The sequence below is a fragment of the Poeciliopsis prolifica genome, unplaced genomic scaffold, assembly GCF_027474105.1.
Source record: "Poeciliopsis prolifica strain line A6 unplaced genomic scaffold, Auburn_PproV2 SCAFFOLD001, whole genome shotgun sequence".
NCBI classification, from domain to species: domain Eukaryota; kingdom Metazoa; phylum Chordata; class Actinopteri; order Cyprinodontiformes; family Poeciliidae; genus Poeciliopsis; species Poeciliopsis prolifica.
The window spans coordinates 15,183,530-15,197,659 of NW_026562376.1; the positions used below are offsets into that span (position 1 = coordinate 15,183,530).

Here is a 14,130-nt window from a genome sequence, read left to right on the forward strand (position 1 = left end):
TCCTCTGGTTTTCTCCAGCAGGCTGGAGGTCAGACGACTGGTTCTTTGCCTTAAGCCAAGATAATCTCTACTGCTGTGATGGGGCAGCCGGCCAGCCAGTCTGACAGATGGACCAGAGGTTTTCTCTTCCCCTGCATGTACCAAAGTGGGAGAGTGAATGCAGTGGACCTACCTGTAGTGACAAATTAGTTCGGTTTTAGTGTTGAACAATAAAATGTTCCCTCTTTGTTCTAGAGATAGCCTTAAAAATTCTTACTATTCAGCTTTTTTGTTGTTGATGCATCTTATGTGATGGTTTACCCTACAAACCATCAGTAGGCTAAACTATCCCAAAGCAATTAATGAATACTTTATCAATCCCAAAATAATTAATTAAATGCAAAATTCAAATTCCAGATTTGTATTGAATCGTTTCACTTATTATTTAAATAATAGTACTTATTGATTTATAATAAACATACCAAAAGATTATTGAATAAGAGCTGGAATAAAGCTTTAGGGGAAAGAAATATAAAGATTCACCCACATTTACTGATAATGAAACTGTTTCTGATCTTTGATGCAGGGTTTCTGATGAGTTCACTCACAAATCAGTCAGTAGAGGCTGTGCTCCTCTGCAAGATAATCAAGATGAGCAGAAGTTTTGGAGAAATACATATATTTCTGGCTGGGAAACACATCCAGATACCACAGAGAGAGCCTCATCTTGTAGGTAGAGGGATGTCTGAGTCTTCCTGGAAACCAGTAACCCGCTTTATCTTGAACAAATAAAAAACAATGGCAAAATATGGCCTTCTTCTTTAACAGTTGTTCTTAAAAAGATAATGCTGTATGTGGTGGATTACTTTAACTCTGACCCGAGGTTAAAGTTTTCAGAGGGAGGAGAGATTCCCTGCTTTATGTTTCCATAAAGCAGGGAATTCAGATAGTACGACTTATTATCCTGAAATATGTCTGCTGGAGGGTTTGATACCAGCTGGATTGACTATGTGCTCTGCTAAACATTTAGAAATAACATGTGACCAGGTAATGCATTTATACAAAGAGGAAGATTACCATCATTTCCACTGATGACACACACCATATGTTGTGTTTATCCTCCCCCCAAATGGGAAGGGAGGCAACTGTGACACATAGCGGGAAGTCCAAGGGTAATTTGGAGAATTGAGAATTATCAAAAGGAAAACTAAAGTGACTTTCTTTTTACTATTAATTACTATTTAAACAGAACAAGGCACTAATAAATGGAAAACACCAAACATTTGCCATAATCACATTGTTCTGCACACAAACCCTTCCTGTAACCACACCACAGAGTTTCAAAATGAAGGACAACACATGAGTCTTTTGTGTGTCATTCAGCAGAACTGAGAACTTTTTGTCTCTGACTCATATTGTGGATTTTTTTCCCCCCTCGGATCACCCAGAGGACAAGCATTGGGAAATTTTCTGAAAGTTTCATTCACATATCCTCTGACCTTATTAAAGACTCTATATCTGAGAACGTGTTTATATTTATATAACATTTTTTATTTTTTATTTTTTTATTTTTTTACTTCAGAACCAGATATGTTGTGTGTTTGCTTTGATGAGGTCATACGCTGGGTTGTTTGATTTAGCAACTCCTCTGTTTAACATCAACACAAACATCACAAGATGTCCTAAAGCAAGACGAATATTTTATTTTTGCATATCAGCACACAAAATACATTCATTTCAGAATGTCATGATTTTATTTTCAGCATGTAAGAGACATCACTAAGCATGTCTGCAGCTCTGTTTTGTTTTTAGGTGGAGTTGCTCTTTGCAGTGTAAGCTCAGTAGAGCGTGACACGTCTTGACATTCTTTTCAAGAACAAGCTCATACGGCGAATATGTACACAATCTAATGCTGTGCTATTAGTGACTTTTGAGGATTGACATTCCCCATTCCTTAAAGCAAATCTAATTAATTGACTTTCTCCAGTTTCTGGGCTCTGTTGTATGTCTTCAGATATCTATTTCAGTCCTTCTTCGGACAGTTAGTCCTGGTTATTGTAGAAGTACATCGGTTTTATAACTCCAAATTAAATATGAAGGTGCCAGCTGTTGGTGCCAGTTATGGGCCTGAGGTGTACATAGCAGGATGTGGGACAGGGTTGTGAACCTGTAGGGGCAATGCAAGGAGAAATCACATCCTGCTGATTAACTGGGCTGTTTATATGAGCTTTAATGTCAGAACGAGGTATATTTTTATTTGGTTCAGATCAGATTAAAGTTTATGAACCCAAATGTTGATTGGTACTGATATTTTCCAGCGAAGAAATATTTTACATGAACAACGGTGCTGATTTAGGTGATTGTTGGTGGTAAGGCAATTGCTAAATAATCTGTAAAGTATAAGTTTGGTTACAGCATATTCTTCTATTTATCCATCCATTATTTCTAATAAGGTAAAAGGTATTCATAATTCCTCTGCTCTGCAACATTCTACAGCTCATTCTGATTCATGCCTCGAAGTATCCATGAATAAACAGATATAAATGTAACCCCTCCAGCAAATCTTTGGTCTGGCCCAGGGTCTCCAACCAGTTCCTTTGCCTGGAGAGTCTTCCAGAAGAACTCGTTCATTAGACACCCAAAAAGCTAAAAGACTTTGCTCTTAAGGCTTCTGAGATCTCTTTATCACACACACACTTCTATTGACCTGAAGTTGCAAATATGACCATAAGACCTGCAAAAATAATACTCTGTCATCTCAAACTAGATACCCTACTCCTTACAACTTTGCTTTGACCATCTCATCCTGAGGTGAGGAGGTGCAGCCCTGGAGGAGTTCAGTCCTCCCTGGGAATCAGCTTGACTTTACGCTGAGAAAACAGATACAGTTCTTGCTTGTTATTCGAGGAGTGGACAGCCAGTAAAGCATTATCTGGCACCTTTCATGCCAAAAGAGGTGTCAGAGGGATATGTGTCCCCACTCTGGGGAACACAGTGATATATATGCCTTCTTAAGATCTACAAACACATCCTGTGACCCCCCTCAACAAGCATAAGGATTAGGTTCAAATTATATTTCCAAGCCCAATTTTGTAACTACTTTTTGTCATAAGCTTCCACTTGCATTGTAAAGTCAATTTGCAGAAATATGGACGTGTAAAACGTCTGGATAAATTGATTTATCAAAGGCTTTGTCTTGATATTTGACCCAGTCAGCGGCATATAAAATGAAGAGCGATCATGCTGCAGACATCTTATTTTCCAGTGCATCAGGAATGTTGGGCCATTTTTAGACTGTTTGTGCTGATATTGTGTCCCACACCAGCTCCTTCTCTTCCCTCCCTCTCATTCTTTCTCTTTCTCTCTCTCCTACTCACACACACACATGCACACACATCCTCCTGCTCTGACCTTGTCTCTGGTCAGTAGCACTGCTGAAGTCAGGGGGGGAAAATCATGTTTCCCTTTCTTGTGCAATCTCTTACTCTGATGCTACATTTCTTACACTGTTTTTTTTCTTTTTGTTTCCTGTCATCCATGTTTTATGATGTTTGTGTGTACAGACTGTCCCTACTGAGGAGCTTTGACAGTAAGGCCAAACCTTGACTTTAGTCTTGCTTCAAACCCTGTTGTTTTTTTTCCCCTCACGCTCATTCATAAAGCAGGGTCAGTTCCCACTTCTTTAATTTGTCTTCATTTTTTTACCCTCTTCGTCTATAAGAAAAGGGTAAAGAACAGATGAAAAAACCTCTCCCATGGGACCACTCCTTATTTATTCTTGCTGTGACGCTAGCCTCCATTTCCTTTTACATGAAGCCTGGATGCTGCAGGAACCTAGCATCCTGTATGCTAACTCAACTTTTTGTCCTTTCTGCACTTCTTTCTCTACGCATTCAGCATTCCTTCAGGTCCCCTTCCTGCCATTGCTTCCTTTTCTTTGTTGTTGTTTCCCCTGTCTTGCTTAGGCATTCCTTGTTTACAGTCTCTGCAGAGGGCATGCGTCAGTTCTGTGCAGGTTGGGCCAGCGTTGTGATTCGCAGTGATGCTGTAGCACTGCAGAGGAACGAGGGATCTGTAACTTTGCTGCAGTCAACCCCTGTCTCAGGACGTTGGTCTCTTAACAATGCACCAAAATCCATTTCCATGCCACACTTAGCAGGATGTGTAGCTTTTTAATGTCATTGTAAGAAGACTTGACAGCATGCATCACAGCCGGCCGTCTGTACTGTCAGACAGACACTGATAAATAGGAGCTACATAGGATGCCCCGACAGATACGTTGTATATTTTTGGTGAAAGCTCACACAAATATGATGCATCTAAAAGGAGTGTATGGATTTTCTGTCATTCTTCAAATTTGGGGGGAGAAATATTTCATATACTGGACACTTTACAAATTTCACAGAAAAATTCTAGGTTTCTATATTGTTTACTTACATTATATAACAAATCACAATACTTGCTCAGGGTTTATTTATTATTTCCACTTAAAATGTTTACTTTCTTAAAATTACAACAAGTCAAACTAATAAACATAGCAAGAGAACATGCATGTGTGCATACGTGTGTGTTTTCTATTGCACTTCACATGTATGTACAGTTAAAGACCTCTAATCCTCCGGCATAGAGATCAGATGCCCCAAATAGATCTGATCGCATTAGGATTATTAGCCAAACTTACCTGAGCTTAGTAAAGTGAATGGAAGATAAAATAAAGAAAAACAGTCTCTCAAAGATGAACTTGTTAGTACAAAAATGATTAAATGTGTGCACAAAGTTAAGGAATGAAGTGAGAAAGTATAAGCACATGGCATAAATGTGAAAGATTATATTTATTTCTCAGTCAATTTACTTGACTGTTTAAATATATTCGCTCTCTGAATGGTATGACTGGCGGTGTGATTTTTTTTTTTTTCCTGTGCTTGTTGTGGCCAATTTTCAATCTCCAATCTAGTAAAGATCCACAATGTCTTGTTTTGGAAAAATATAGCAAACAAAATTAAAACTTTTGCTCTACATTTTGTTTTAGTGCCGATTTAAACAATTTTCAAATGAAATGTTTAATATGGCTGATAACTTTGCTTTTTGTAAAAGAGACTTCAGATCTCGGTTGAACTGAATATTGTCACGTCAGCATTAGTGTTTGTGTATTGGATTAGATTTTGGTTGAAGGTGAAGAATATTTCCTTATTGAACTGTACAGTTCAACATTATTTTGTATGAATCAGCTACCTTCAAACGTCTGTGCTGTGACTACCCATTATGTATTCATGCACACTGAGGAGCACATCAGCAAAATACCTTTTAGCATAAGCAAGCACATAACAGGTTGTAAGAAAGTGCAGTTGTGCTTAAAAGATGATGGCCACGAATTACTGATGTAGTCCAAACTTCAGAAATTCTTCTTTTGTTTTCCACTTTGTCATTCTTGTCTTACATGTGTCTCATCTCCATCACCTCTGCTGTGCTCCTGCTGCATCCGTGCCCTCTTCATCCCTTCCTCCGTTAAGCTTGCAGTGTTCCCTCCTCCTTCTTGTCCAGCGGTGGTTCGATGATGCGGTGATTCATAGCTGCAGTAGGCACTGCCTCACAGTCATGTGACCAAATCCTGCCTGACAACATGGGTGGGGGGACCAACAACAGAGCCGGGGCTGGATTGTGTGCAGTCACATGCATGTGCTCATCAGCATCCACCCTGCCATCTTTTCCTCACGAACACAGAGACGTTTCAGACCGCGCGCCTATCCTCTCATCCTTTTAAAGTACGACATCAGCCGCAGATGCACTCCATTCCCAAACTCTCCATCATGCAGCCGTTTTTAATAACTGTTATTTACTGATTTGATACAACATAACAAGAAATAACCTCAGCAGTTTAGAGATGTGACTTTCTTAGACTGAATGCTTTATTTACATTCAATCTAAGAATGCAGCCCTGTAACCCTGCTTTTATCTTCGATTATAAGATCACAAAGCCATGCTTTATGAGGTATTTTTGTTCAGTTGCACCAAAAGCTCATTCACATTACCTTGCAAGTATTTATAATTCCTGCATCGCATGCAGTAGGTCAGTGCAAAGAAGGATGTGAATAAAGAAAGGATTTTGTAAAACCATATTTTCCTTCTGTCACAGCAGTAGATGGTCTTATTGTATGTGCTTCTAGCAAAAAGTAAAACATTCAGTCTGTTTTTTCCTGCCCTGTAGCTTGGACTCATACAGTCTGGACGAAGAGCATTTAATATCAATTCTGTTGGGTTTATGTCTGGACTTTGACTTGGCCATTGGAATACATGAATATACTTTAACCAGCTTCTCTGTCCCTGCTAAAGAAATGCATCCCCACATCATGATGCTTCTACTTCTACCATGTTTCCCAATGGCCATGTCTGCTGTGCATCAAGTTTAACATGCAAACAAAAAGAGTTAAATTTTGGTCTCGTCTGACCAAGAAGTCATTTTTCACATGCGTGCTGTGTTGGTTGTGACCAATCTGCAAACTGACCTGTTATGGCTTTCTTTCTTCAATGACTTTCTTCTTTCCACTCTCCCAGTGTGAACAAAAGTAATTGCTGGGTTTCAAATGACGATGTCACCCAATGCAGATGGAGAGCCGGAAGTAAATGCAGCCCATTTATTTCTGTTGATACAGCATCAAAATGCCTAAAATCTGTGTCCTGTACGGTTGTTCCAACCGTTCCAATGGAGATAAAGATAAACATTATTTCCTGTTTCAAAGGTAGTTGGTCAATTTTTCTTTGTTTTGAACCGGAGACATCCCCTTCGAGCTCTCCATCTGAATTTTGCGCGTCGCCTGGGTCACATGACTGAAACCCAGCAATAGTTTGTCCCACTTCACACTTGGCTGATTTTTATTTCCAAAGCCAGGTATCCTTCCATTTTGCAATCATTTGCTCTTTTGATCTCAGTCTATGTCATATAATTACAATAAAGTTTATTGAAATTTGTGGTTATACCATGACAAAACACGAGGATCGACTATATATAATCTTTTATCATCATTTACTGTCATGGAATATTCCTGAAAATTTAGCAGTTCAGGTCAACTTATAACTTCCCTATTGCACTAAAACAAAAAGTTTGCCATCATATTTGGAGGCTCTTACTTCCTTGTTGGATCATTATCATATTTTCCGTTGCAGCAATGAGTAATGAAGCTCTTGTCTCTTGTGTGTTGTTTATTCTCCATGCAGGTGGAGCTGGGCAGGAAGCAGGAAGTTGTGGTTTACGACCAGAGTTCCAAAGAGGCAGGGCACCTGTCCAAAGACGGCTTTGTGCACATCCTCATGGGAAAGTTGGAGGGCACCTTCTACAAAGTCTCGCTTCTCACCGGTAAACAAGACCATCTGCGCTATTGCTCTTTGTGGGTGTTGTATGCTTAATGAGTGGGATGATGGTGAGGTGAGCGAAAGAAAAGAAGCTTTTATTGTCCAGAGAAAGCTTCATCTTTGTGCACACATCTCCTGCTGAACAGGTGCAGCAATGTCATTGCTTGGTTTAGCCAGCAGATGTCACATTATGCCAGTTGTTCCTCTTTTTTTTTTAAATGCTGCCTCACTGGTATAAAGTTTGCAGGTTTTTCCTGAGATAGGAGAGAGAAGATGAAGTAAAGCAGCATAACCTTGTAACGCAAAGCCTGTCTGATGTGTTTTGATGTTTAAGCTTCACTGGAGCCGTCTCCTCACCCAGCATCCCTGCAGGAATCTGAAAGCTTATTTCAATCCTTCTAGTGGTCTGCTAGAAGCAGTTAGTATGCTGTCATAGTACCCACTAATCGCAGAAGGCTTCTCATAATTAGCTTTAATAAGCTTTCTGACTTAATATCCTCCTAATTGTGTTGGCTGCAGCCTTTTAAGGGACAGCATAACACACACACACACACACACACACTCGCTACCCGAGGCTTATGAATTTGTCCCAAATGTGCCAATGCAGAAAAGAGAGTGTAATCTGCCTCTGTCAGGAGGATTTGAAATGAGATGGGCAGAAACATACTGCTTTGCTAAATCTCTGCTCTGGTTTCCTCATCCCTATTCTCTTCATCCTCTCAATTTGCTCCTTCTGCTTGGAGATTAGTGCTTTTTTCATGAGTCATTCATGATTGCTGAGGATTGCCTCAAAGAACCCCAGGCTCTCAAAGTATCCTCTGCTTTTTGTGAGGGTGGGGAGGAATGGTCCAAGCCTATATATAAATATATGTGAAGTTGTCCTGTCAGCAACTCACACATCCTCCTCATTATCTCCACTGCTTATCCTTGCTCTTTTTTTTTCTTCCTGAAGTAAAAAAAGAAGAGAGTCATACCTTTTTTATTTCTGCTGCCGCTTCTCTGCTGTTTCCACGACAACAAAGGCAGAAAATAGTCCCCAAGAAAAAAAAAAAAAAATCCCAGCCAATAGCGTCGGCTCTTGTTTGGGTGCTTGTATTATTGGGGTCAGTGGAGCTAGCAGCCAGTATCTGTGCATGAAAAATGCGTAGGTTTGCATGCAAGTGCTTTGGAGGAGAAAAAAAAAAACGAGATTGTTACATGCGAGGTTGCTTTGTAACGTCACATGGAAAAGTGCTGCAGTAATGTTTATGAGTCAGGATGTAGCAGGTTTGTGAACGCTAGGAATAACTAATAGAAACAATATTTTTTAAAGACTTTATTGCTTGATGACTAAAAAGAAAGTGTATTTTGCTTTATTTTAGTTCAAGAGCCTTAATGCCAAAATATCATACCAACATTTTTTATTAAAAATGTGAATAAATTTTATCTCAAAATTTATGTTAGTCTGTAGGCATTTAATCTTGATTTGTGTGTGTACTTTAAAGCTAGTTGTTGCTGCATGTAGTGATGACGTCTTCAATTGTCTTCCTGGTCCAGCTACATTGAACATTTGATGATCTCTGGCTGTTTTACTTTTTCTGCATTTTTCTGCTTGCTGTATCTGCAGAAAAGCATCTGAGAGGCAACCAGAAAGCTAAAATGTGAACAAATAAATACAGTTTTAATGGTAATTTCGATTAGTGGTCACTAGTCCCTAGTCCCTAGTGGTCACTAGTCAGACCCACGCAAGCTGAAATAGTTCAATAATCGTCATCAGCTGATGTTTTTGTGCATCTCCAATTAAAGCCAAACCATTTAATTTAAAAAAATGAAGTCTGCACTAAACTATAGTCTCCATACAAATCAAATTCTGCCAGTTTTCAGTTTTTGTTCTTGCAAATAATGGGTTGGTTTTCTTCTGAAATTCAAACCCTGCTTTTAGTTCACCAGATGATCCACTAATACGTGACAAAATGGCGAAAAAGTGTCGCTGAAGCTCTAGCTTATACTTTGTTCTTCCTGACCCTTTCTTTGTTTATCTTTGCCGCTCAGCTTGTGATTTATGGCACTAATATTTCCTCTGATTGGTTCATAACTGATTGGTTTATCATTAACTTCACATGCACTCATTACACACCGACACACAGCTTATACTGTAGCATTCAGTTTAAAGGAAAATTAAAATGACAAATGGTTAAACAACATCATTAGAAGAAATTTTATTAGACTTATAGCTTTGGGTGGTTAACTCTGTCTACCATAGGTTTTTCTTTATTTATATTTACTGCTTACAAACAGTAGATTAGTTCATTTTCCAACAACAAGGCTACGTTATTGTATATTATGAATCTGTCTTTTTATTGATTTGAAGCTCACTATTTATAAGGAGGATACATTTCAGAAACCGAGAGATGGCAGATGAACCCGTAAACACAACCCAAGCATGTGTATTTGTTACAAATCAAACCCAATGGAATCAGTGATGTCTACCGAGTCTGTCTCCATTCATAAAATAACCATATAAATAATCATCATTACAACAGTTTAAATGACATACCACTTCCCAAGTGAGGATGACGTTATGTGACCTCATCCCAGATTATCTCTTTGGGGGTTTTGTTTTGTTTTGTTTTGGTTTTTTGTTAACAATAAATAATCCCGAGTCTGACTTGACTCTCGCTGTGTAATTAGTTTGAAATATGTATTTGCTCAGGATGTGGTCGTGGTGACAGTTGGAAAATGTTACAGTGTGCTTGTAAATCCAAGTGTGCTCAAGGGTTAAGCGTTTGTTTGAGCGCTTTATTGATTGTGTGAAAGTGTTGGTGAGAAACATGTCTCTCCCAGGACAGCTGTATTTTTACCACAGCAGTGATCTCACCCACAAGGACCTTAGGCGGATGAGTTTTGCTTTTTTTAGGGTTTTGTCTTTGCGTGTGTGTGTGCGTCTGAAGGGGGAGCGCTCCACTTTGTTTGGGCCAGCTGCCTCCCCAGTGGGTCTAAAGTTTGTATGTTTCCCACTGTCCACTGCCGGACTGCGCAGAGTTGGTGGTACGTTAAAGAACACCAACTGTGTAGCCTCGACGTGCGTCCGGCCAATGCGAAGCATTTTGATGTCGCCATTCGGATCTCATGTTCTAGTTTCAGCGGATGAAATAAACAAAGAGTCCTAAAACAAGGAGAAGTGATGATAGAAAAAAACAATACATTTAAAACACTTTTTTTTAGCAATTCACCAAAACTTTGCCAGGTACAGATTATGAAACATAAAAAAAAAAGCAAATACAGAGAGATGTAATGATTCTGATCTGTCATTTAGCAGGAAATGAAGGTGTAAGAGTTTATGAGCAGCAGTGCATCTTTTGAGATGGGAAAGATTGCTCTAATCTTTCCCATCACCATCTGTCAGGGCTTTTTTAATAATTACTCCAGCGTCGCATCACGAGGTCAAAAATCCAAAGAGCTAAGACGCGTTGAGAATCAACATTCGTATGGAGAACTGTTTGTGTTGTCAGAAAAGAACACAACCAGTTCAGCAGAGTAATAAAAGTGTCAGTGGTCCACACGGAGGAAAACATTTTTTACCTGAATATTAGCAAATCCTAATAACGACTAGTTTTTAATTTGAAAAACTACAACTTGAAAGTGTAGTGAACCCGACCAATCTGAGCAAAGGAGATGCAATAATGTTGAATCACTTAAATCCTCCTGTTCCTCTCTTGCTAATTTACGATAATAAGACAACTTTTTATGTTTTGTTTTTATAATTCTTCATTTTACCAATCCTGATTCGTGATTAGGATCTATGTATATTTTTTCCTGAATACCACAGTTTACAGCCCAAAGCATAAATTTTCTTGTGCTTTGGGCAAATAAAACAAATAAAAACAAACAGCAAAATAAGAAGATACATGAGGTCTCTCCAATAACAGTGGTTATTGTTCTGTTCTGCATGACTTTGAGAACAGCGGTTGAGATGTTTGCTAACACACTACTTCACAGGACCAATATTGAGCAACATTAACATTGAAAAAGTTTACTTTTGTCTATGATTCATGAAAAGACTGCATGGAACTGAAAACCTGACAGTAATGCTGAGAGTTTCAGAAATTTCTGGTCGAAACATTGAATGCACTCCTGTATTTCAGTATTTCAGTGTAGTATTCATCTACACTTATGCAACCAGGAGCTTGCAGAAGTTTGTTTTTTTCTTGAACTGTGTAGGACATATGTCTTATTAAATGTGGAAACGCTTCCTCTTTTTATGTAAGAAAAAGTCTTGCATTGTAACAGGGGTGTGTGAACTTTTTAAATGTGTTTTGTAATAATAGCTGAAAAAAAGCCTATATCATCCAATGTCATCTTCTCTCATTTCCTCCTAATCCCTTGCTGCAAGGCAACAGTGCTACCAACTGAGCCACTGTGCAGCCCGTATTACTTTCAAATATATATTTAAATTTAATTGTATAAAGTGTATGTATTTATTGATTTTATAGATTATGGCTCTCCCATCAGGCAGACAAATCTTGTCAAAAGTGTACAAACTACCACAGGACACTGACCTACTGCTGAGAGCAATTAGGAGATGAAAGGTTCTTTAACTCAAAAACATACATTAGGGTTGTGCTGCATGGGGCTTCAAAGTCATCAGCCTAAGGTGTGACTTCACAGATGGATGTACAAAGGTCAGTTCTGTTACATGTCATGTTGCCGCTCTGGTGTACAATTGGGTGGTGTCCTATTTGTGTATCTTTGCATCTATGTGTGTGTTCCTGTGTGTGTGTGCATCTGAGAGAAGCTGAAGAGGTGAGGTAATCATAGGAGGCAGAAACTCACAATGAAGCTGTTCACAGAGACATTCCAGGGAGCCACATAAGGAGGTCTTTTGTGTCCCTGTGTGTGTATGCATGTGTCTCTTGCACTTTTCACCATTAATATGTGCATATGAAGTGGTGCGTGTGCACGCGGATGAGGCAATGTTTGAGAATACATGTGTCGGATTAAGAAAAAGCACAAATGAGAGGAGTCGAGGAGATGAGGTAATACTCCTCTTTACATCTTTGAATGTGTGCACGTTCACAAAACTGTTCATCTGGCTACTTTTATGTGGATTCAGAGTATGGCCAGAGATCCTGTTTAATGAGACAAGGTTTCTTCTGTAGACATCGAAGCACAGAGAAGTGTGTTATTGTTCTTCATTCCTGCAGGATTTCTGCCAGGCCTGCATGCACCCCTGCAGAGTTGGATTTAAATTTCCTCTAGACATCTTTCAGCCACGGTCCTGATGAGAGGATTCAAACTAATTATTGTGTTCCTCAGATCCATTTCTTCACACCTTCTGTTTCACCGCTTGTGTGACTTAACTTCTGGTCCTTCTTGTGCCCCCCACACCCGTCAACACCTTGCTTTCTCTTCCATCTGAACCGTCTCTGTAACACTGTGGGGAGGTCCACAGATCAATAATTTCATAGAGAAGGAGCCAATGGTGCCATTAGGAGGTGAGCTCACCATCCTCGGGGATATCTGACACATTATTCTCAATGATCTGGTTCACCTTTCCCATCTCTCTGTCCTCCCCCGCCCCCCGGGTCTTCCACCTCTCATCCCCTTCTCCTCTTCCTCCTTCCTCTCCTCTGTTTCATGGTGCTGAGAACAGAGCTCTATTTTTAGGCCCAGACTCCTGCGGTCATCACATCTGGCGCCAGTGGCCTCGATGCTCTCACCCTGGCCTCTAGATACACAAACATACACACACGCACTCACGCATACACACACATCAGCCCCGGCCCCACCCCTATCCGTAACAAGGGCCCACAAAGGTCAAAGTATATGTGCTACAAAATACCTATGACATCACCTGGCTGCCCTGAGAAGTGTTACAGGCTCTGAGACGCATTGGAGCTGAAGAGTGACATAATGCTGCTTTTTTGCACTCAGTGTGCAGGTATTCACTGAGCTCCTTTTTCTTTTTAATTGTCGCCTCACAAACACTTCGCAATGAACCTGCAGATGCTCTCACGCCGAAACACGCAATCATGTATCGTCGGTGATCCTAGTTTTATGCAACAGGGTCCAGAGGTTCTGTCCCTCCACCCCCAACCCTTCATCAGTCTCATTGGTCTCACATGATAAGCTTGATGTCATCATTTGCTCCCTCTTACCCTGAAAACTGGAGAATAAAACAGGCCTGTGTGTGTTAATGTACGAGCACCATATGATGTGTGTGTGCGTGTGCGTGTGTGTGTGTGTTGTTCGGGTGTGTGTTTATGTGAGCCATTGCCAAATGTTTCCACCATGACGTGATCTCGCTGCATTGCTTGCCTCTTGCTCTTCTTCTTCTCTTTCTGCTTCATCACACAGTCTTTCACTGGCTTAAACAGGCCTTGTACCAGGAAATCTCATGGTTATATGTATGCAGGCACGCAAAGCCAGAGAGCTTTAGTTTTTTTAATTATTATTTCATGTAAATGAGAAACATGCTTTACAGTGGTAAAATGCTGATCTTATGTCCCGGTAGTCATATCGTATTGTAACTCTAAGGTTCTGGGATTCTAAGAGATGAGTGTAAAAGTAACAAAATATCACATCTTAAATGTTGTCCAGCAGCAGTAGTTTTCTTTCTCCTCTTAGAAATGTAGCTGCCCTGTTGAATGAGTGAAGTGCCCTAAATACTTTGGATGTAATGCTTATACAGTCCATTCATGGTGCATACCTTCCTGCTTTTGAAATCTATCTAAAGGCCTTTTAAGCATCCTAACCCACCCCGTTCATGCATTTGTCCTACATGGGATATAAATAGTTTGTTTAAAGCGTTACTAGGTAGTGTCA

General features: G+C 39.8%; 1 protein-coding gene across 3 annotated transcripts in view; it reads left to right on the forward strand.

Annotated features, from left to right (window-relative positions):
- The window catches only part of dusp8a (dual specificity phosphatase 8a), a 47,478-nt gene that overhangs the window by 12,892 nt on the left and 20,456 nt on the right, over positions 1–14,130 (forward strand). For all 3 annotated transcript variants that reach the window (XM_055039668.1, XM_055039659.1, XM_055039677.1), the window contains exon 3: positions 7,192–7,330. In XM_055039668.1, the coding sequence (XP_054895643.1) occupies positions 7,192–7,330 (139 nt within the window). The remainder of the gene's footprint in view (positions 1–7,191; positions 7,331–14,130) is intronic.